This window comes from Alexandromys fortis, unplaced genomic scaffold, assembly GCF_014885135.2.
Source record: "Alexandromys fortis isolate MF-2015 unplaced genomic scaffold, M_Fortis_MF-2015_v1.1 scaffold_3, whole genome shotgun sequence".
NCBI lineage: Eukaryota > Metazoa > Chordata > Mammalia > Rodentia > Cricetidae > Alexandromys > Alexandromys fortis.
The window spans coordinates 15,308,443-15,331,047 of NW_026067909.1; the positions used below are offsets into that span (position 1 = coordinate 15,308,443).

Sequence of the window (22,605 nt, forward strand, 5' to 3'; positions counted from 1 at the left end):
GAAACATGCTAACTGTGAAGTGGAAAGGATTAAAGGTTCCAAACATCACCCATATCTAGGCATCTCTGGAACCAATGTCTTACAAGGCAGACAGTAAATGGCGGATGAAGTCACTCTCCTGCTTCCCTGTGTGCTGTTTCAAGTCACACACTGGGAACATCTATAGACCCCATATCCCTTGACCCTCAGTGTTCTACCTGGCCCTGCCAGTCTGTGGTGTTCACCAGGATGACATTTTCTGGGAGGGCTGCATCGGATACCAGGATCTGATTCAGTTGGTCATATACCACCTTTCTTGGAATCTGCAGAAACAAGTATTGATTGGGTATTGCCCAGAGAGGTGGGAGTAGATAGAACTCCTGGCACAGGGTAACTAAGGATGTGTGGGGACACTCTCCCATTGACCACACTAAAATGGAGATGAGAAGAGGAAGATCAGTGTCCTTGGCGAATACAATGACATACTAGGCACAAAGTCACAGCAATGGTTTGTTCTAAGGCAAGCCTGTGGGGCTGGGAAGCAATAGCTTCCCATGAAGGGCACGACTCCCAGATAGCAGGGTGAGAAGTTGCAAGCAGTAAGCTGGTGCTTGGAGAATGCAGCAAGGGCAGTGGGGAGACAAATAATGAGAAGCAGCAGGCACCATGTGGGGCCCACTGTCCCAGTGGAACAGCGATTAAACAGAAGGACAATACTTCACCCTAGGGGTCAGGCTATTCTAGTCTCAGGTGCGTTTGCAGATTTGTGGCAGCAATGAATTTAGGAAGTCATACGACCCCAACTTTGTCCTTTCACAATATTTATCAGAGAAACTTGGCTGCATAACTCTAGGAGAAGAGTAACCAGCTTGGGTTACTAGCTGCCTTGACTCTGATACCAGTATCACAGTAAGGACTACTCGCCAGGTCTGTTTTATGCTCACATCTCCAGCTAACCTCAGGCTTGAGAGTGACTAAAAAGAGTTTGGAATAGCCGTGGCAGCTCATTGACTGGAGAACAACGCCAGCAGTTCCTATCCAGAAAAAGTCGAAACTCCTACCCCTCAACTCAGCTGGACACCACCACTCAACTGCACCCCAAATTCTACATTAGCAGATAACAAATGTGGTAGACTTCTCTAACTTAAGTATCTCAGAAAAACATTGGAGTCAACGCTTCCAACATCCCTCCTTCTTCTCTACCCAACTGTCTAAGAAACAAACACTGAAATCCAAGGGAGGGGTTGTGATCGATGACAGGAACCCAAGATTACCTGTGTGCTGTGGCCCAGGTCAGGAGACCGCTCACTGTCAGAGCTGTTGGTCCTCTCACTCAGGGGCTTGGAGAGCTGCCGCTCCTTCAGGGGCGTGCTCCTCTTCTGCCGGGGGGTGTGTGTCCCTTCCACCTTGCTGATTGTAGCAGGGAGGGGGTTAACAGCCTTTCTAGTCCCAAAGTCACATCAGCCCAACCACTTTCCCACATGTAATCGGCATTGAGTATGGCTGCAGGTCTGTGTTACCTGCTTCCTTCCTCTCTGGAGTACCTGGGGGAGGCAGAGCCCTGCAGATCTGTTTTGCTGGACTTCATAGGAGTTTTGACTTTTTCTGGTACAATTAGACTTGTGCTCACATCTCCAAACATGTCCTGATCAGTGATTTCCTGCCGCAAAAAAAGGTGACAAAGAACGTTACCTCTTTCTTGGTAACTGTGCAGGAGACTCCTCAGCCCTGCTAGAACCTATCTTCACTTTGAGGACCACCATTTTCCTTGGAAGCATCTGAGTGGGAGCACATGGTTCTAATATTCTGATCCTAGGAGGAAAGTTTAACTACTGTCCCATTGTGTTGGATACCATGTGCTCCTATCCAGGCACAAGAGGGAGTAACCGATGACAGTCCATCTCTAGGTTGGTGGGGGAGCCTGCATCCTTTTAGCTTTTCATTAGGACAGGGCTTGTGGTTCTGAAGTTCTGGTCTACATTTCTCACCTTGGGAAAAGAGCCTTGAAATCACCACTTCCTTCCTATCTGGGATACTGCTCCTGTCCATCTCTCCTTCCTTCCATCTCTTCCTTCCACCCTCTGTGTTCACAACTTTGCCTTCTCTCCTTCCTGCCGCTCACACCAGGTTGTCTTCCCAAAATGCAATGACAATCACATCATGACATGACTCAACCGCACCAACAGCTCTGCCTACTTAAGAGGCCTTTTGAAGCCTTCCCTGACCCCTGGATCACTTTCATAAATCAGTCTTCACCCCTTACTCCTTGAAGTACTGCTCTCCCAGTATGTCAGACTTGCTTACCTGCTTGCATCTGCTTGTCCACCCTTCAATTTTTTAACTGATTCTTTGTGGGTTTCACAACATGCTTCCAGATCCCATGACCCCATCCAGCTCCCTGCCCCTTCATATCAGCCCACCCAGTTTGCAACCTCCCCCCAAAACAAAATTCAAAAGAAAAACAATGAAAACATAAACCAAAACCAAAACAACCAAACTAACATATCCTTCAAAAATTTTAAGCATTCACTCCTTGAGGGATAACTTTACAAAGTATTCAATCTAAAATATAAACTTGACTCAAGAATAAAAAGATTGAGATAAGGTCATATGTATCCCAGTGTGGCTCTGAACTCCTGATCCTCTAGATCCTGCAAACGGGGATAACTGGCACGCACCACTACATCCAGTTTTATGTAGTGTCAGGGCTGTATGCATACTTGGCAAGTATCTATCAAAATGAGTTATATCTCTAGCCCCAACCCTGAATTTGTATGTGCTGGGGATGAAACTTAAGAGCTCAAACATATTAGAAAAGTAGTCTACCAATGAGCTACATCCCTAGCCTGAACTGAATTTCAATGTAAACAGGGCCCAGGACCATTCATTAGATCAAGACAGAGCACTCCAGCATACCTGAACTACGATTTCCACTCCTACAGTTAAGAAGTGTCCTGACTTCCGTATGGATAAGGAAATCCTATGGCATGAATGCTTTGCGCATCTACCTGCTTTCCTGGACATTGAGTTAAGATTAAGTCTGAGATTTGGTCAGTCATTGGAGAGTCTGAATCAGGAAGTGAGAAGATTGAAATTTTATCTTTTTTTGATTTTTCGAGGCAGGGTTTCTCCGTAGCTTTTGGTTCCTGTCTTGGAACTAGCTCTTGTAGACCAGGCTGGCCTCGAACTCACAGAGATCCACCTGCCTCTGCCTCCCGAGTGCTGGGATTAAAGGCGTGCGCCACCACGGCCCGGCTTTTGAAATTTTATCTTGAAAAGATCACACTGTATTGGTTGTGTGTAGTATGGCAAGCAGTGGGCAAGGAGGTAGGGGTTTGTTTCAATTATTAGTGAATGAAGAGGTAATGGTACAGTAGGTTTTAATCTTGGATAGACCTAATAATGCTTTATCATTTTATTTATTACAGTGGCTACTTACTACAGGAGACATAAGCCTAAACACTCTTGGACTCACTAAGGTCTTGCTATGTGGCTCATGCCTCAGATGGCATTTTGTAAAGCTCCCTCTCCTTGCCATCCAGTCTAGCTACTTGTCTCATTGGATATACATTTCCAGGTACCTTATGAGTGCGACCAACTCAGAGAATCTTCAATCTGCATCCCAGGGCCTCCATTGAGGCTTGTCCAGGTTTGCACAGCTGGCTTCCCCTAGGGAAGGCTCTGATAGCATCTTTGTATTCTCTGTGCTCAGCATTAGCAGGTGCACAGTCAACAGTTAAAGGCTTATGTGATGGTGTTCAACTGATTCAATCCTACTTCATGGGGGCTTTGAATTGCACTCCTAGGCAGTTCCAGCATCTCCTCAAAGGAGAAGCTGACCAGTGACCCTCAGAGGTTTTAACATCATGAGCTTCTTGAACATTGAGAAGGCAACAGGGATGGAGAAAGGGACAAATTCCCAGGAAAAGACACTGGACATTGTCTTTCAGAAGGAAATGAGGGTGACAGTGAGAAACTAGCATTTGGTCAGTTCTACTTAGGGAAGAGCGGGAACATTTCCGGATGACTTGTCTGGAGGAGGACCTTGGCCTCAAGGATGTGTCCCATTCCATGGATAAGGATTCCATGGGAAAGGAAACAGAATATTCTTTTTTTTAAAAAAAATCTATTTATTTATTATGTATACAGTATTCTCAATATTCTGTCTGCCTGCAGGCCAGAAGAGGGCACCAGATCTCATTACAGATGGTTGTGAGCCACCATGTGGTTGCTGGGAGCTTGAACTCAGGACCTTCAAAGGGCAGGCAGTGCTCTTAACCTCTGAGCCATCTCTCCAGCCCCCAAGAAACAGAATATTCACAAGCCTACACAGATTAAGGCAAAATGTTCAAGGTGGTCCTCAACATCTTTCTAAAAGGAATCAATCTATTACTCAGCCCCCTCTCTCTGTGTGTGTATCTCATTATGCTGCCTTGGCTGACCTAGAACTCACTATGTAGACTAGGGTGGCCTTAAACTCACAAAGAGCCACCTGCCTCTTGATGTGAGATTCTCCTCTGTACCACATCAGTCTCTGCCTCTTGACTAAAGGTTTTTCCCTATAGTTTTAAAGTACAAAGATAACCTGCAGTGATCAAAGCAGGAGACTGAAGCATACTTACCAGAGTATCTGTTTCAGTCAAGCTGTCATCTTGATTTTTAATCCAAGTAGATTTGACTTTTTCTAGAGCAGCCAATTCCATCTGAAAAAAATTACTAATAATTAATTATTCCTAATCCAAATAACCAGCACTCTTATTTTATGAAGTCCCCCCAAGAAGCTTAATATATTTTCACTTCATCCTCAACCTCATGCAGCCTTTAATGTTTTCATCTTTTGAGAGGAGATGGCGTGTGTGTGTGTGTATGTGTGTGTGTGTGTGTGTGAAAATTAAGCCCCAGAAGGGCTCGTTTGTTTCAGGAAACCATTAAGTATGGATCGGAGAGATGACTCATTGAGCACTTGCTGCTCTTGCAGAGAACTTGGGTTTGATTCCCAGCACCCATATCAGGTAGTTCTCAACCACCTGTAACTCCAGTTCAAGGAAATCCAATACCTCTTCTGGCCTTTGAGGGCACTCATACTCAAATGCATATTCTCATATACAAACATAATTAAAAATAAATATTTTAAAAATTATTAAGTAAATGATACACTGGGGTATAGAACTAGAAACTCTATTCTTTGTTTTTTTTTTTTTAAAAATATTTATTTATTTATTATGTATACAATNAAAAATATTTATTTATTTATTATGTATACAATGTTCTGTGTGTATGCCTGCAGGCCAGAAGAGGGCACCAGACCTCATTACAGGTGGTTGTGAGCCACCATGTGGTTGCTGGGAATTGAACTCACGACCTTTGGAAGAGCAGGCAATGCTCATAACGGCTGAGCCATCTCTCCAGGCCTTCTTTGCTTTTTATAGACAGAGCTTCTCTGTGTAGCCCTGGCTGTTGCTCTGTACATTAGGCTGGCTTCAAAACTCATAGATCCACCTGCCTCTGCCTCCTGAGTGCTGGGATAAAAGGTGTGTGCTACCACCACGCATGGCTCCGAGTCAGAAATTCTGACTCCCAGTTATGTAGTGCAAAGGGGCTTAATGTTGGGTAGTTTTCTGTTGAATCTGTAAAATTCTAACGTTTTTGCTTCAAAGGGACACATGGCACGGCACTGTCTCTGCTTGTCAAAGGTCTCAGTTCTGGACCTTCATTTTGAGACTAAAGACATCAATGGTAGTTAAATGTTTTGCTTGGTAGAAGGATCCATAAAACCTTCTAACAGTATATTAAGCAAAAGAGGTTCCATGTGAAGCTATCGGGTGTGAATTAATTCTCCACTGTCTTATTAGCATTTCTCAGAAATGCAAAGAGTTTATTAAGCAGATACAGATGCACAAGCAAGATTATTCATATTTGGTAATAATCTGGCCACACAAGCATCAAACCTACAGTTATAGGCCAAAGGGTGTCAGAATTTCTTTCTTCTAAGGAACCAAAAGAGGAAGAAAATATTTAGGATATCCCACTCAATCTCAACACTCAAAGTTCTCTCTGTATAGAAATATACATCCAGAAGAGACAGGCTAATTAAGTCCAGGATGCTGCTGAGTGACCAGCAAGGACTTGCTGGTCCTTGCAAAAGCAGCCTTGCTCTGCTACGCTCCACCCACGGTTTCTCCACCTGGACTGACATTTAGGGCTGCATCATCTGTGCACTGCAGGGTGTTCAGCAGCGTTCTTGGCCTTGACTAGTAGTAGCCCTATCCTGTTGAGTTAAAAATCCTTCAACCAATGGCAAATGTCTTTTGAGAGGCAGACTATCTCTAGTGGAAAACCACTGCTCGAAGCCATCTGCAAGACAAAACTGACATACCTGAGCTAGGCAGTGACCTCAGGGCTTGAAATGTGTAATGACTCATAGCCACACAGAACCAGGCTGCCTCCAGACTGCACAGCTAGTCGTCTTACACGATGCTGATTGACCAGCATTACAGTCTAGAATCTCAGAGAAGCCCTGCTTGGTTGGACCTAGGGTAGAAGCTCAGCACAAATTTCTAGTGGGTGGTTCTGAGGTAACACGACTTGTCAAGCCCTGAAACAGTTACAGTGCTGTTGTCACTGCAGCCTTTGGGAAGATCTCGTCCCCATCTCCAGGAGCTGTATTAAGGCATGTGACAAAGAAAAAGGGAGAAAATTCCTGACTTGTTGAAGCTCTGTTCCTGCTCAAACATGTGCAGGGATGGGCTGGGGTGTAGCTCAGTGACCTCAGCATGTGCCTGTAAGTGCAGCACCGACAGTGTGATGAGCCCGGTAACCTCCAGCAGCAGGCAGTCTGAGCTGACTGTGTCTTGGGCAGATGTCTTGAAGCACGCACAGCCTAAATTTACTCTTACCAGCAGAGAGAACCAAATTATGTTGCTACTATGTGTTGGAGTCTTGAGAAAATTCTATAACTGCCACAATTTGTGTCTGCTGCAATCCTTTCTGGATTTAATTCTCTAAATATTTGGTGCTTACAAGTGTAAGATTAAGAAAAATCCACAAGGGGCTGGAGAGATGGATCAGAGGTTGAGATCACTGTTTGCTCTTCCAGAGACCTGGGTTCAATTCCCAGTAACCACATGGCAGCTCACAACTGTCTTTAACGCCAGTTCCAGAGCTCTGACTCCCTCAACAGACATACATGCAGGCAAACACCAGTGAAAATAAATTAAAATTAATTATAAAACAAAAGAAAAATCCACAAGTCTGAAGAATTGGTGAGGGAATAACAGTACTTGCTGCTCTGGCAGAGGATTCAGGTTCAGTTCCTGACACTTGCACGGTGGCTCACAACCATCTGTAATTCCAGTTCTAGGGGATCCCATACCCTCTTCTAACCTCCGTGGGTACCGGGCACACATACATACACCAAGACAAAATATGCATACACAAATAAATTAAAATAAATAAAGAAAAAACCTGCATTAATGAGGATGATGTTATAGTATCTGCACAAGAAAGCCCTGAGTTCTATCCCTGCACCACAAAGAGAGAAGTGAAAAGGCTGGGCATGGTGGTGCACGCCTTTATCTCTGTGAGCCATGGGCCAGCCTGGTCTACAAAGTGAGTTTCAAGACAACCAGAGATACATAGTGAGACCTGAGATCCTGTCTTGAAAAAACAAAACAAAAGCCTCAAAAAAAAAAAAAAAAACAACCCCCAAAACAAAAACAAACAAACGAACAAAAAAACCCTAACGGTGCTTAGCAACAGGAATTGTCAAGGTGAGAGCAGAGGTGCAGAGCCCTCAGGTCAACAACCACACTTTCTCCTCTACCCGAAGCACTCCACTTCAAGAGCATGAGCACAGCCTTGTTCTACCATCCCAGTGTCTTCAACTAAAGGATTCCAAAGCTCTACACCCACACCAAGACATATGGGCTCTTCAAAATAGAATCTCAGCAGGGGAACAAAGCAAACCTGAGCTCTGGCCAAGGGAATCAGAATCTGAAGGACTTGTGTAAGACATTCATAGTCTGTCAACTGTGGGACCCCAAAGAGAAATGTGCTAAGGAACCACACTTCCTGTAAGTCCAGCAGTCAGCACACACACTGCTGAGGATGACCCACGGGATCTCACAGCAGCCCACATGGCCTTTAGAGCACGTGCTTTTCATGTAGGCTTTAAGATGTGGAAACAGTCTTGAGAAGAAGCAAGTCAATGGGAAGATGGAATAAAGATTCACTCTGGAAAACCCACCCTTCAGTTAAGGATTTTGTTTCCTTGTTTGTTTGAGATTAGCCTGCCTCTGTCTCCTGAGTGCTGGGATGAAAGCCATGCACTACCCATGTCAGGTTTGTTTGTTCTTGCCAAATCCAGGACCCATCAAACTTGCTACACTGCCAGCTCTGTCAATACTGAAACACGTCTTTCCCTCCTAGGAAACAGCTCCTCCTCTTGCTGATTTAGTAGTCATGGGTATTTACTGAACAATCAATCAGTGTATGCCATAATCTATGCTTACTGCTTCATGGTCATGGCTTGGCCAACACCTTACTTATACTCTGTCACAGTAGGACACGGCCCATCATCGCAGAGCTCTGTACAGTAGCCCTCCCTTCAGCAGGTCCTGGGCTTCTTCCCACAGCGTTACTCTAAGTGATTCTTATGCACATGAGAGAGGCTGTCTGTAGGATTCTTCCTATGGGGAAAAGCCGCTGAGTTATGCCCCAATGCTGTAGCACACTAAATGCTGCCTCCTTGACTCCAGATCACCGTGAACATGCTTGAGAGGTGCTGGCGTGGAGATCAGCAAGCAGCAGGGTGAACTTTCTTCATAATGTAATTTTTAATATGGGCATGGTTTTCCTTCTTTCACTTCCTGACTAGGAAACAGTTCATGGTGGGGTGGGTTGCCAGCTGCTCTTTAATAATGAAGAGAGATAGGAGGGGAGACAGCCCCACCTGGTGGCAGAAGGGAGAGAAGGGTTGCTGAGATGCCCAGAAGAGGGCACACAAAGGACAGGAGAGCCTGGCCAGCTGTAGACTGCTTGTCAGCAGATGGAGTGCCTGGTTCCCCACAGTGAACAGCCACTGTAGGGGAAGATGTGTATTCTCCCCTGTGAACAAATGACTGTGCCTCATCAGATGCCAAGGCAGCAAGAACTGGAGAACTTCAACTTCTCTCAGCAACAGAGAAACATGGCCCTAACAGAACAGCATAACTCAGTTCTAAAACTATATTCGGTGACCGCTTGCCTTTAATTGTGAAGAAAGACACAACTTCTTCTCCAGGTCTAAGGAAGGCTTGGCATCCACAGGCTGCTATCTATGACGAGCTGCTGGGAGCCACAGTAGAGAGCTCTCTCCTGCGCGCAGGCAAATAGAGACCTGTGCACTAACCGCACATTCTTCCAAAGTATTGCTCTCCCCTGAGTCCTTCATCCAGCAAAACCTACTTGCTACCTCCTGAACAGATCCTTCTGTCCTTTTATATTCATTATTTTCATAGCCCGAAGGCAGAATCAATACCCGCTGGCCAAATGGCATGCTTTATGCCCTACACTCTCAGCTACCTCACAGAGGGAGGGTTCTGAGGCAGGGAGAATGGCTCTATGCCATGCCGGAGCACAGTGAAAAGAATACTCTCCTCTTGGATTCCTAAGCTGCCAGCCAGGGATTAGAGGAGCAAAATTGAAGCCACACTCAGAGAAGTAGAGGGCTCAGAGTGAGAAGCCAACACGGTCGGTAGGCAGGTCCTTCTCCCGCCCCTTTTCACCATGAGTCTGCTCACAGGGCTGGTGGTGTCTTTTCCGAGGCTGCCCTTGCTGTTGAGGCTGCCAATCTCCGTCTGTGAGCTGGACTGCGACATCCCCTCAAAGAAGGGCCTGCAGCAAAGAAGCACAGTGGAGTCAGCGGCGATGGCAGCTCAGAAAAGCAGTTCCCAAGGCCGAGTGGGGCCGCTGATCCAGGCAGGTCAACAGCCTAGGCTCTGAGGACACTTATTAGGTAGATACTATGGGGTTGGTCAAGGGATTTCCAGAGACTCCTATGGGGATTTTTGTCAGTTAGAAACAAAACACTGATCTCCACCGGGAGAGTGAGAACTTGGAGATACTGAAAGCCATGACTCCCTGCATGAAGTATGAGAGGATGCAAGGGCCTCATGATGGAGGGAAAAGGGAGCCTTGCAGGCAGCCTACGAGGAGCTCTGGGCCTCACTTGAGCTTGGGCTTTGGGGTGCTGAGGATGCTCTCTGTTTCCTCCATTTCAGGCCCACTGTCACTGGGGTTGTACATCTCTAGACTGTCGTAGAGCTCGTCCAGATCTTCTTCCACTTCCCGAATCTGCTCCCGTGACACGTGTTCTAGCCCAAAGCCTACCTGTGAGCAAAATAAAGATCTATGAATCTGGGACTCTTTCTTATTATTAACATTTGTGGTTAGACAAACAACAACTGTCTCCTAGGTCACGTCAACCGGTATTCTCCGTAATCCCTTCTAGAGAGACATGCTAGTGTCTCTGTGCTGCCCCAGCTGTCCTGGAACTCACTCTGTAGACCAGGCTCTAGGCTGTCCTCGAATTCAGAGATCTGTCTGTCTCTGACTTCTAAGAGCTGGGATTAAAGGTGTGTGCCACACCACTGCCTGGCTCTCTGTCCTTTCTATGGTCTGATTCTGAGATCAGGGGCATGCTGAGGTTATGTTTCCTCTGAGCTACTACTGATATCCATAGCAGGGCTGGCAGCAGGGGAAGAGATGTGCTGGTGTGCCTCCCAAGGAATCACACAAGAAAACCCAGGTATGGTAGGCTGGTCCATCTTCTGTTCCCTCAAATTCAGGTACAAGCTGCTTTTCTTTTTCTTTGCAGCACACAGTGGAACAAAGACCTTTTTCCAACATTTTCTATCTTTATTCATTTTTAGTTTACTTAGAAGCCTGTGTGAATGAAGGCAAGACTCCAGGGCCTAGGGGATTCTGTCAAGAGCTGACTAATGAGGACATCACACTCGGGCTATTGCTCACTTGCAGCTCCTCTTGGGCTATGAGGAAAAATTAAATGGCTAGATTTGTCAATAGAAGAGAATTGAATATTGACTAATGATTGGATATGACTGTGCTAAGTGTTTCAAATACCATGGAACTGCACTCTCCATGTGAAGCCTTTACTCTCTCTTGAGCTGCCTTCTCTCCTGGGCTCTGTTATGCATGCAAGTGGGCAGGACTCTTGATTCCATGATCCTGATGACTAGTGGCTACACAGGACCTAGGTATGAAACTGGAAGTAAGGGCGTCATACCTCATCGGAGACTTTGAATCGTTTTAGGAGGGCCACAAACTTCTGTTTGATGTTAGGTTGCTGTGGGAACAAATTATACAAATTATTCTCATGTGACACTTACTGAGGCCAATTAAAGAGAGTCTATCAGGCTCTTACCCTCACAAGGAACAGGAGAAGAAAAATAGCAGCTGCACTTGCACTGAAAACCTCTCTAGAAAGACAGGCAAAAGCTGATGCAGCCCAGGGCCCTGGGCAGCTAGCTCAATGGAGATCTCATCCCCCAAGGAGGCCAATGACTTCCAGAGGTACAGCTCTAGCCCACCTTCTGTTCTGTCCAGCATATGCAGGTACCAGCTGGTGAGTGTCCTGTACCTCCATGATCAACATTTCAGAATGGCATTTGTCATCTTCTTGCACAACCATCTTGGGTAGCAGTGTCACCAACCCACTTAAGACTACTCCTGGAGTTTTTCCAACTCTGTCCCATCAGCCTGCAATGCACACTGCCAGAAGAGGCCATTTTTTCCTCTGTGTCATGACTGTCCCTATGCACTCACCCTGCTGTGTCAAAGTGACTTGCTGGGATGAGTTTACACTTCCAGGCCATAGAATTCACTGATGGTCCGGCCTAGGCTCCTTGATCCATGTTTCTTGCTCTGATTTAGGTACCAGGCTGAGTTTTTGGTCACACATATTTCTGGCCTAAATAGCCAGACCCTCGTGTGGAATGGCAACAACTGACTTGCACTTAAGAATGAGAATAGTGGCTGACCATAGACCCTCTGTCCAGTAACTGATGGAGCAGATGCAGAGATCCACGGCCAAGCACTGGGCCGAGCTCCAGAGGTCCAGTCAAGGGTAGCGAAGAAGGATTATGTGAGTGTGTGTGCATGCGTGCATGTGTGTGTGTGCGTGTGTGAGATCATGATGGGGCAACACACAGACAGCTGACCTAAGCTTGTGGGAGCTCATGGACTCTGGACTGACAGCTGGGAAGCCTGCCTGGGACCAAACTAAGCCCTCTGCATGTGGGTGGCAGTTGTGTGGCTTGGTCTGTCTGTAGGATCCCTGGCAGTGGGACCAGGATCTATCCCTGGAGCATGAGCTAGCTTTTGGAGCCCATTCCCTATGGAAGGATGCCTTACTCAGTCTTGATCAGCAGGGAAGGCTTGGTCCTGCCTCAATTTGACTCCTCATAGGGAGTCAACAAAGTCTGAGTAGTGGATAGGGGGATGAATGGGAGGTGGGGGGAGTGGGAGGAAGGGAACTGTGGTTGGTATGTAAAATGGATTAAATAAAAGAATGAGAGTAGTGGGAAGAGCATGACCATCAAGGGAGAAACCCGAGTTCATATTGACAGAGAAGTTAAGACATGATGACCAGTCCATCATTGAGAACAAAGTGTTCTTGGTGGGGAAAAAAGAATGTGCATGGACAGAAGGGGACAAAAAAGGATCGTTACCAAGTGTCCAGAAACACAACTGGGAAGTACCTACAGCTTCTGGTAATGTCTCTGGGAGATGGGTATTATCATTGATCTCTGGCTATACACTGGGTGATGCGATGGAAAAGCCCACAGGAGAGGGGACTTAGGAAGCTCAGGAGGTATGTTTTGGGGGATAAAAAGAACTTTCTTATAATCACAGAGCAGGAAAGATAAAGACTCAGAAGAAGAAACAGTAAGGAGGTCTTATAGCTGTTTTCCTTCTGGAGTTTAAAGGAGGAAGGGTTGGATTCGGGGGACCTGTCTTTCCAACAGGGTTTGAAAACCTGGGAAAAGGGGGCAGATCTTATGCTCTGAGCCAGTGACACAAAAGGGAAGCTAGGGTTGTCTTCCAGAGGGCTTTGCTCTGGAGTCTCATGAACTCCATGCAGAGGTTAAGAGTGCTATTTCGTGGGAGCAGGCCAGGCTGGGATGCACCTTTAAAAATAATTTGGCTTGGGCTGGAGAGATGGCTCAGCGGTTAAGAGCATTGCCTGCTCTTCCAAAGGTCCTGAGTTCAATTCCCAGCAACCACATGGTGGCTCACAACCATCTGTAATGAGGTCTAGTGCCCTCTTCTGGCCTGCAGGCATACATGTAGACAGAATATTGTATATAAAATAAATAAATAAATATTTGGAAAAAAAATAATTTGGCTTTAATTTCACCCCAAATGAGAAGAAAATCCCTCTTTTAGGGTATCAGTCTCTCAAATGGCCCTGTGCTTGAGAGAACCAGAATGAGATTTTTTTCTACCTAGAAGCTCTTGGTACTTCTGACCCTTTTATTCCTGGAATACAGGGGCTCCTGGATCAGTCAGAGGTCACTGAAGACCTCAGGTTTTAGCTTCTCAGCCCAGGACTCCAATTTTAATATGGGCTCAAGAAATCTTAGGAGACATAATTCAAACACTGCCAACTCCAAGGTTAAGAACTAGATCTAACGTAACTGAATCTCTCACACCCAGAGTTTCTGCAGTTCTCCAGTACTAGTCCAACACAGCAATAATCTAGAAAGCTGGCTTCACTCTGCAGTGAACAGTGCACCACTTGACACAATCATCCAGAGAGGAAAAGTCTGAGGCATTGTGCTCCTTAAAGAAATGTTTGGATTGTTTTAAGATCTAGAAAAAAGGTTATAGCCTTCTTTCTATTCTGCATTATCTATGGCCTATAACATCCTGTGTACCACAGGTGCTCCTAACATGCTGATTATTAGTGGGTGGTAGTAGGGGTGCTGGTGATATATCAGAATTGAGAGTGTGACCCCAAGTAGACAGGGTTCAAACCCCCACAAGGTCTTAATGTACCACTAACTCCTCACCTACTTTAGACCAAGAATCTGAGTTGTGCCATGCCCGGGACCTGGGTGGCTCACCCTAGTGATGGCTGAGGTTGAGGTCAGTTTCCTCCGAGTCTTCTTGACTTTCCGAAGATCCTCATCTTCGTAGAACAGGTCCTGAGTGGGCAGGAAACAGAATGAGCTGGGAAATTCAAGGAGCCTCTCAAACACTGTACAGAAGAGTCATAGAAAGTTACCTGCCCATGCAATGGGTCATCACTGCCTTCCTGTTCTGAGGAGAAGCTTTCTTCCTCTTCTTCGGAGTAGTTGTCAATATCTGGGGAGCGATCTAGAACAAACACCCTAGTAAGAACCTTGATCTGATTTGATCTAAATGACTTCCAAGAACAGGGATCAATACAACTGGGTTGAGAGGGAAGGGCCACATAGAGTCATGGCCACACATTACTTTCAGGGATCTATAAGGGCCTCTTTCTTGGGCACATTTCATGCATGTCTGACTCAGCTTTTCCAGGATGAAGGCCAGTGCACCGGCTCCCTTATCTTCTATAGTGCCTGCAGACACTGCATATATATTTTTAAAAATTATTTAAAAATTTATTTTATGTGTATGAATGTTTTGCCTGCATGTATTTATATGTGGCACACGTGTATCTGATGCCCTTGGGTGTCAGATCCCTGGGAACTAGAATTATGGATGGTTGTAAGCCACTATGTGGAAGCTTGAAGTCAAATCCAGATCCTCCGAAAGAGCAACAAGAGCTCTAAACTGCTGAGTCATCTCTCCAGCCTCACTGTTTACATCTTACCAGACAGTTTAGACTTGATTCCTTCATGGTCAATGGGCTGGCTGGATAAAGAGTAGATTTTTATTTCTGCCACAGGCACAGAGACATCCTTCACGTTGCTGTGCAGGCCAAGCACCAAAGCACCCTCGTTAGGGTGTTGCATCACCTGTGAGCAAAGTACATAATACAAATACCTTAGCCAGTGCCAGGGTTATCTCTATAACAAACCCACGTGACATGCAAGCCAATGGCAACAGCACTCTTTTATTGTATTTTCCTTCTCACTTCCAAATCTATGCCTATGCCTTTCCTACTGCTTTTAAGGGCTTACTTTAAAAACTATCTGCAGGGGATAAAGACGGCTCAGGGGTTGTGAGTGTCTGATGTTCTTGTAGAGGACCCGAGTTCTGTTCCCAGCACCTATGTTGGGTGGCTTACAACCATCTGTAAATCTAGCTCTAGGTAATCCAACACTCTTCTGGCCTCCTTAGATACGTGTATTCATTGCACATACTGTAACACCCCCCATACTCATAATTTAAGAATAATAATAAATCTTAAAAAGAAAGAAATCCTGCAGTTGTTTCTAGCTAAGCTATTAGCGATGCTGAACCTGGCAATTTAAAACAACAACAACAAACAACAATACAGCTACCTCTAGAAATACCAGCTGCTAATCAGGGCCATGTGCTTACAGACAATAATTGAGGCCGGGCAGTGGTGGCGCACACCTTTAATCCCAGAATTTGGGAGGCAGAAGCATGTGGATCTGTGAGCTTGAGACTAGCCTGGTCTACAGAGTGAGTTCCAGGACAGCCAGAGATATATAGAGAAGCTCAATCTCGAAACAAAACAAAACGAGACAACACAACTGAGGCCTGAGGCTGAAATGGTTGCCAATCTCACGAATACTAGCTTTGAGTCTGGGTAAGGCCAGGCCTGTATGCATGGTTGGTCAGCTGTATGGCAGTGAAAATAAAAGAGCCAGAAAACAGGAAAATGGCAGGGTTTGGCCCAGGTGGAAGAGTGGGATGATGCTGTTAATTCCTCCCCTCATCCTCAAATAAAACCTCAAGAGGTCAGGAAGATGGGTTGGAAGAAGACACATACACATTACCAGAACCGTAACATTTTTCCTATTCTACTTATTATTATTTTTTGAGACAAGTTCTCCCAACCTATCCCTGGCTGTCCAGGAACTATGTGTAGACCAGGCTGGTCTCTAAGTCACAGAGATCCACCTGCCTCTACCTCCTGAATGCTGGGGTGAAAGGTGTGTGCAGCCAAACCCACTGTATTTCATTTATTAAGGTACAGATAATTTAAAAAACTTTCTTTCAGCATCTTTTTTCTTTCTCTTTGGCTGGCATACAGGAGTACTGTGTAAGTGAGCAGACATATCAAGGAAAACGGGAGCTTAGTTTCTTGCTGTTGGAGAAAGGAACTTGAAAGGAAGAAGGAGGAAACAAGACCAGGCCCTATGCTATTGGGTTGGAACAGAAGTAAGCACTGTGTGCTCTGGTGGGATAGCTATGTATAAACAGGAAATGGTCACGGTGTGTTTGTGTGTGGATGAAGGCTGTGTTCATGTATACGCACCTTCTAGTTTTTTAGTTCTTTCAGCAGAAGTTATTCCGGTTACGCAGAGGAGCACTGTTAGTACTCTTTTATCCCGAGACAGGGTCTCGATATGTAGCTCTGGCTGTCCTAGAACTTAATAGTAGACCAGCCCTGCCTTGAACTCATAGAGATCCAGCTGCTTCTCTGCTTCTGCCCCGAGTGCTTGGATTCAAGGCTTGTGCTATCACACCACGCCCAACACTACCTGATTTTTAAAGTACTGTTTGCCACAAAAACACCCAGAAGCCTCAGAAAATCAGCTCATTCAGGACTGGGTCAGGGCAAGAACAAGATAAGCTTGAGCTATTTTGTACCAGAAAGTAAGATGGCCTATAAAGAAGGAAGGGTCTTATCAAAAAGGACACAGAAGACAGCTCGGAAGGGCTCTTACTGGCCAAACTAGAGCATTTTATTTAAGTTAAATTAAAATTTAACCCCATACCAAAAAAAAAAAACCCCACAAGAATCTACAGTCCATAATTGATAGAAATAAGTAGATCAATGGTAAGAGGAGGAAGAAAGAAACGCTCTATTTATCAACTGACCAATACAGAAGGGATGGCTAGTTTAGAAATTCACAGTTTGACAGGCATCAAAATAGTAACTAATTCAGTTCAAAATCATTAACAGGTGGGGGCTAGGGAAATGTATCAGTGGGTAAAATGTTGGCCATGTAAAAGTGAGAACATATGTCTGGATCCTCAGAACTCATGTAAAGACAGATGCAATAGTTCCACAGTAGCATGCTTCTGTGATCCTAATGGCCCTGACACTGAGATAAAAGGTGGAGCCAGGACTATCCCTGGAAGTCCATGGGCCAGTTAGCCTAGAACACATGGATATAAACAACCAAAAGACCCTGTTTCAAACAAGCTAGAAAGCAGAGACCAAACACTTGAGGTTGTCATCTGATCTCCACAAGCATGTCATGGCATGTTTATACTCATATTCATAATACACCTATACATACCCACTCACGCACAGATAAAAATAATTAATACATTAATCAGGGAAAGATACAGTAATATGGTCTCAAATACTTCTATATAAAATATTTTTCACTAAAGAGGACAAAATACTTTTTCTTTTCTTACTATTTTTCTTCCATTCTTTAGTCTTTCAAGACTAAAGTGTAGCCCTGGCTGTCCTGGAACTCACTCTGTAGACCAGGCTGTCCTTGAACTCACAGAGATCCAAGTGCCTCTGCCTCCCAAGCGCTGGGATTAAAGGCGTGCGCTACCACCTTTCACTACACAAATTAACGTGCAGCTGTGCAACCCATACTGTGCTGGAAAGAAGACTGCTTCTTTGGCAGTTATTTTGACAAAAATGTAGATACTGAACTTAATTTAGAGACAAGGACAGAAAAAAACAGACCGAGGAGCATTTGATAAAGTAACTAGCATGTACTCTTCAGGAACCTGCATCAGTGATAGAGCACGCCTTTAATCCCAGAACTCAAGTGGCAGGGAGAGGCCTGTGAACCTCTCTGAGTTCAAGGTCAGACTGGTCTAAGGACAAAGAAACCCTGTCAAAAAATAAAAACAAAAAAGAAACCTACATCACAGTCATAAAAGGCAAAGAAGATATGAAGATCACCTCAGACTGATGGAGAAATGTAACGAACCAACTTCTAGGTCTCACCATGGGTCTTGGAAGTTCACTGAGATATTCTGCACCATGAGGTTGGGGATTGTGAGTTAGACCGAACCTTATATTAGTGTCAACATTCTGACTGTGGGGGCAATGAAGCTTAGGTAGGACAGTATCCTCATGCTTAGAAAATTAAAGTGGTAGAGTATTAATGTGTAATGGTAAAATGGAGCTTCATGCAACTGTCAAACTGCTCAAAAAAACAACAACAAAACCCAGCAGGTGGTGGCACACTCCTTTAGTCCCAGAACCTAGGAAGCAGAGGCAGGTGGATTTCTATGAGTTTCAGGCCACCCTGGTCTAAGCAGTCCCAGGACAGCCAAAGCTATATAAATTCTGTTTCAAAAATCCAAAAACCACAAACAAACAAACCCCATAAAAGAATAGCCACACTATACAGAGAGACTATCTAAGCATAATAATATGCTATGAAGGTAAGTATTTTGGTGACTCTGCATATGGGAATTTTTTCATTATTCCTACTAAAACTAACTTAAAAATACATACATACACACATATGTACATACATACATACATATATATTAAAGTTAGAGCTGGTCCTGATGATGTACCTCTAGTACCAGTTACGTGGAAAGCTGGAGTAGGAGGACCACTTGAGTCTAGGAGTTTGGGCTTAGCCTGGGAGACATAGCAAGACCCATCTCAAAAGAAAGGGAGATAGAGCAACAGCTTAGTGGTTAAGAAGACATGTTTTTAACTAGATTTGGGTTCAGTTCCCAGAACCCACATAGACGTTCATAACCATCCATAACTAGTTCCAGGAGGCACATGATTCAGATATGTATTTGAGCAAAATTTTAATATCCATAAAATAAGATAAATAAGGTTTTTTTTTTTTCAAGATAAGGTTTCTCTGTGTTGCCCTGGCTGTCCTGGAACTTGCTCTGTAGAACAGGCTGGCCTTGAATTCACAGAGATCTGCCTGCTTTGCCTCCTGAGTGCTGGTATTAAAGATGTGCACCATCACTGTCCTGCTATGATAAGTAAATCTTAAAATGAAGTTTAAAAAGTTAAAAGAAAATACTCTTGTGTTAGAAAAAGTAATTGATAAAGCTAGTTACAGAATGAAAATTTTCCAACAAAATAATTAATCTACAAAGAAAAAATGAGTACCTGCCTGCTGGCTGGTGAAATCATTTGCAGGACCACAACAGACTTAGAGGCCTGCAGTCTAAGACTGCATTCTGCTCACCTCTGCCATGTTGATGAGTCCCACAGCCAAGGTTTTATAGCCCAAGATAGTCCGATTCTTGTACCGCTTCCTCCTTTGCAACATAATCTGCAGTTTGTTGGCATCTCGCTTGAGGAAATGAGGGTACTGAAGAGGAAAACAGTTCAGACGGTTAGTCAGCAACTAGGACCTTCATGGGTCAGGTCCTGCTAGAGGACTGTGCTTCAGTTTCTCTTGCTTGTCAAGAGTGACTGGTCAGGCAGCAGTGTTGCACACCTTTAATCCCAGCACTTGGGAGGCAGGGGCAGGTGGATCTCTGTGAGTTCGAGGCCAGCCTGGTTTTAAGAAAAACCACCAGAGGGGCTGGTTCTGCTGGGTACTGGTATGGTTTACCCAAGCTTGGGAACATCTTTCTCTGCTATCTGGACAGGTGTTTCCATGTAGGGTCACAAGGATTATTATGAGAGAGATGCTCTATGAGGGACGAAGAGAGAAGGATGAATACGACCATATTATAGAAGTGAGTTCTTGCTATGGGATAATGCTCTTGTATCCTATCAAGATTTGCCACTCATATTGGTTTAATAAAACACTGATTGGCCAGTAGTCAAGCAAGAAGTATAGGCAGGGCGACCAGACTAGGAGAATTCTGGGAAGAGGAAAGGCTCAGTCTACAGTCACCAGTCAGACACAGAGGAAGCAAGATGAGAATGCCTTACTGATAAAAGGTACCAAGCTACATGGCTAACACAGAAAAGAATTATGGGTTAATTTAAGTTGTAAGAGCTAGTTATTAATAAGCCTAAGCTAAAGGCCAAATAGTTCATAATTAATATAAGCCTCTGTGTGTTTCTTTGAGACTGAACAGTTGCAGGACCAGGTGGAACAGAAACTTATGCCTTACAAGCTCTGTTCTTACTGATTCGGACAGTAAGGAGAGGGGAAAGGCCAAGGGGTAGAGTGGAGACTCAATGGTAGCTGCTAGTCATATATGGCCAGGTAAGGGGAGACTGGGCCTCAGCACCCAACTCATCAGCATATCCAGTACACTGGCTCAAGGACTTCTCAGGCCTTACATGTTAGCCTTTATTTAGTGCATAGGTGACTTGTTTTCTTTCCTGAAGCTGGGCTCTAGCAGTTTTTGGAGGAAAAAGTTTCAAGACTATTTGAGGACTAGACTATTGTAGCATATTAGAAAACTTATACATTTAGAAAATTCTGACCTGAAGGGAGAAGGTTAACTGGAGCTCTGTTTCTACCAGGCCACTTGCTGGAAGGATGATCTCATTGGAGCGAAGAATCCTTTTTGAACCCTGAAACAAACAAACAAACAAAAACCTTCTGTCAAAGTGGTGTCACTAAAAGTCAGACCAAAAGAAGAACAACTATCATGCTGTGGACACTCAGGATTTGTGAGTGTCCTCCCCACAGGTTTGCTGTGCTGTGGGACACTCGGGATTGATAAATGCCCTCCTCCACAGGTCTGCTTCAACTCTTGTTCTGCTAGGCTTATTTGGCAAATTACAATTATTTTATATTTATTTATTGCCATTTTTTGTGATGCCGAGTATTGAAATCATGGTTTTGTATGTGCCCACCACTGATCTACACTCTTAGCCCTTTAGACTATTTTAGATACAAATGACTAAATTTATGGCCTCCATCTTGAGTGGGGTAAGTAACATTGCCTAGGAACCATGTCATGTCTTAAGTACATTCTCTGTAATCTCTCTCTCTCTTTTTTTTTTCTTTTCAAGACAGGGTTTCTCTGTGGCTTTGGAGCCTGTCTTGGAACTACCTCTTGTAGACAAAGCTGGCCTCGAACTCCCAGAGATCGCCTGCCTCTGCCTCCCGAGTGCTGGGATTAAAGGTGTGCACCACTGCCGCCCGGCTCTCTTCTTACATGACATACTATACCTTCTCAGTGTCCCTAACATCAGACCCTTAACACTCCTAACCTTGATCCTCTTCACTGAGAAAGCTGGAGCAGCTCCTACCTCATAAACCTGCCACTGGGCTCCTATCCTCACAGTATCCTCCCTTCCCTTCTGTCACAGATAACTACCCATGTTCCCATCTGAGGCTGAGGGAGCACCCTGCCTGGGGACTAAACTCCTTCTAAAGGCACTACTGAAGCCATTCTTTTCACATAATCAATGTTCCTCACTGTCCTAGATCATTCTAATAAGCAAATGCGCTATTATTTCCAACAAAGCAAACAAACCCCCTCCTGGCCTCATGGGTGTGTCTTTTCATAGTTAGACGTCTTTTCTTGAGTCCCCCTACTCCCATTTCTCCTAATGTCACGTTTGCACCATCAAACTACCACTGCAAGATGGGTGACTCTCTTAATGAGTCTGATGGCCTAGGTCCCTTCTTGTTTTTTTGATTTCCTCTGTCACTGGAGGTACTCTCGTTCTGAGTCCTTCCAGACTTCCTGGCACTGGAGGGTTAGAATTCTATTTCTATTCACTCCCTTTACTCCTGTTACTTCCCGGCCCTCTTTCCTGACACTCTCGTCTCCACTGTTTCACTAGCCCTCAAACAACACAGTAAACTGCATTTCAGGTTTTCCTAGAATCTGCTCTACCCCAGTCCTCCCTGTCTCACTAGACAGCAGATTCACTCTCTCAACTCACTGAAGTCTTCTCAGCCAACCCCGTCTCTTACCCAAATCACCACCAGCATAAGGAGTGTTATTATCTAGCACTCCTGATTCCCCACTTTGAGTCACAGGGAACAAGAGCTGGGTGGGGGACTCTGCCTTTAAACTCTACTCCTCCCTGGTCTCACTGACGTCCCTTTCCTCTCAATTCTGTTAGACATACCAGACCCAACAAAGCTAGAGAAGTCAGAGAACCTAGAGTTGGCTGTGATAGACAAAAACAGGCCACAGCTAGACATTTGAGAGCCGGCCGGCTGGCTGTGTAGGGCTTTCTGGCTGGCTTTTCTCTCTACCTAGAAAACGCCTCTTGAATCTGTGTAGCTCACTATCTTGGTTTTGCATAAACGTCATCTTCTTAGTGAGGCCTACATCCATCACCACCTGTAATCCCTTCATCCCTTTATCTTGTAATTTCTCCAAAAGTCGTATCACTTTCCAAAAAGTAGCAGGCCTCACTATCTGAACTTCCATCATCTAAATATATGCTGTTAAGAACTGTAAAAAGAGCCGGGCGGTGGTGGCGCACGCCTTTAATCCCAGCACTTGGGAGGAAGAGGCAGGCGGATCTCTGTGAGTTCGAGACCAGCCTGGTCTACAAGAGCTAGTTCCAGGACAGGCTCCAAAACCACAGAGAAACCCTGTCTCGAAAAACCAAAA

The 22,605-nt window shown here is 44.9% G+C and overlaps 1 protein-coding gene across 4 annotated transcripts in view; it reads right to left on the reverse strand.

The window, feature by feature from the left end:
• Window positions 1-22,605, reverse strand: part of Pacs1 (phosphofurin acidic cluster sorting protein 1) — a 132,665-nt gene that overhangs the window by 9,963 nt on the left and 100,097 nt on the right. The window contains exons 3-14 of one of the 4 annotated variants that reach the window (XM_050137339.1): window positions 20,507-20,596; window positions 19,305-19,430; window positions 14,840-14,984; window positions 14,267-14,358; window positions 14,106-14,186; window positions 11,264-11,323; window positions 10,187-10,347; window positions 9,744-9,852; window positions 4,602-4,682; window positions 1,500-1,639; window positions 1,254-1,389; window positions 198-302 (exon numbers count right to left, since the gene is read on the reverse strand). In XM_050137339.1, the coding sequence (XP_049993296.1) occupies window positions 198-302; window positions 1,254-1,389; window positions 1,500-1,639; window positions 4,602-4,682; window positions 9,744-9,852; window positions 10,187-10,347; window positions 11,264-11,323; window positions 14,106-14,186; window positions 14,267-14,358; window positions 14,840-14,984; window positions 19,305-19,430; window positions 20,507-20,596 (1,326 nt within the window). The remainder of the gene's footprint in view (window positions 1-197; window positions 303-1,253; window positions 1,390-1,499; window positions 1,640-4,601; window positions 4,683-9,743; window positions 9,853-10,186; window positions 10,348-11,263; window positions 11,324-14,105; window positions 14,187-14,266; window positions 14,359-14,839; window positions 14,985-19,304; window positions 19,431-20,506; window positions 20,597-22,605) is intronic. The other 3 variants (XM_050137342.1, XM_050137340.1, XM_050137341.1) reach the window with 3 other exon arrangements.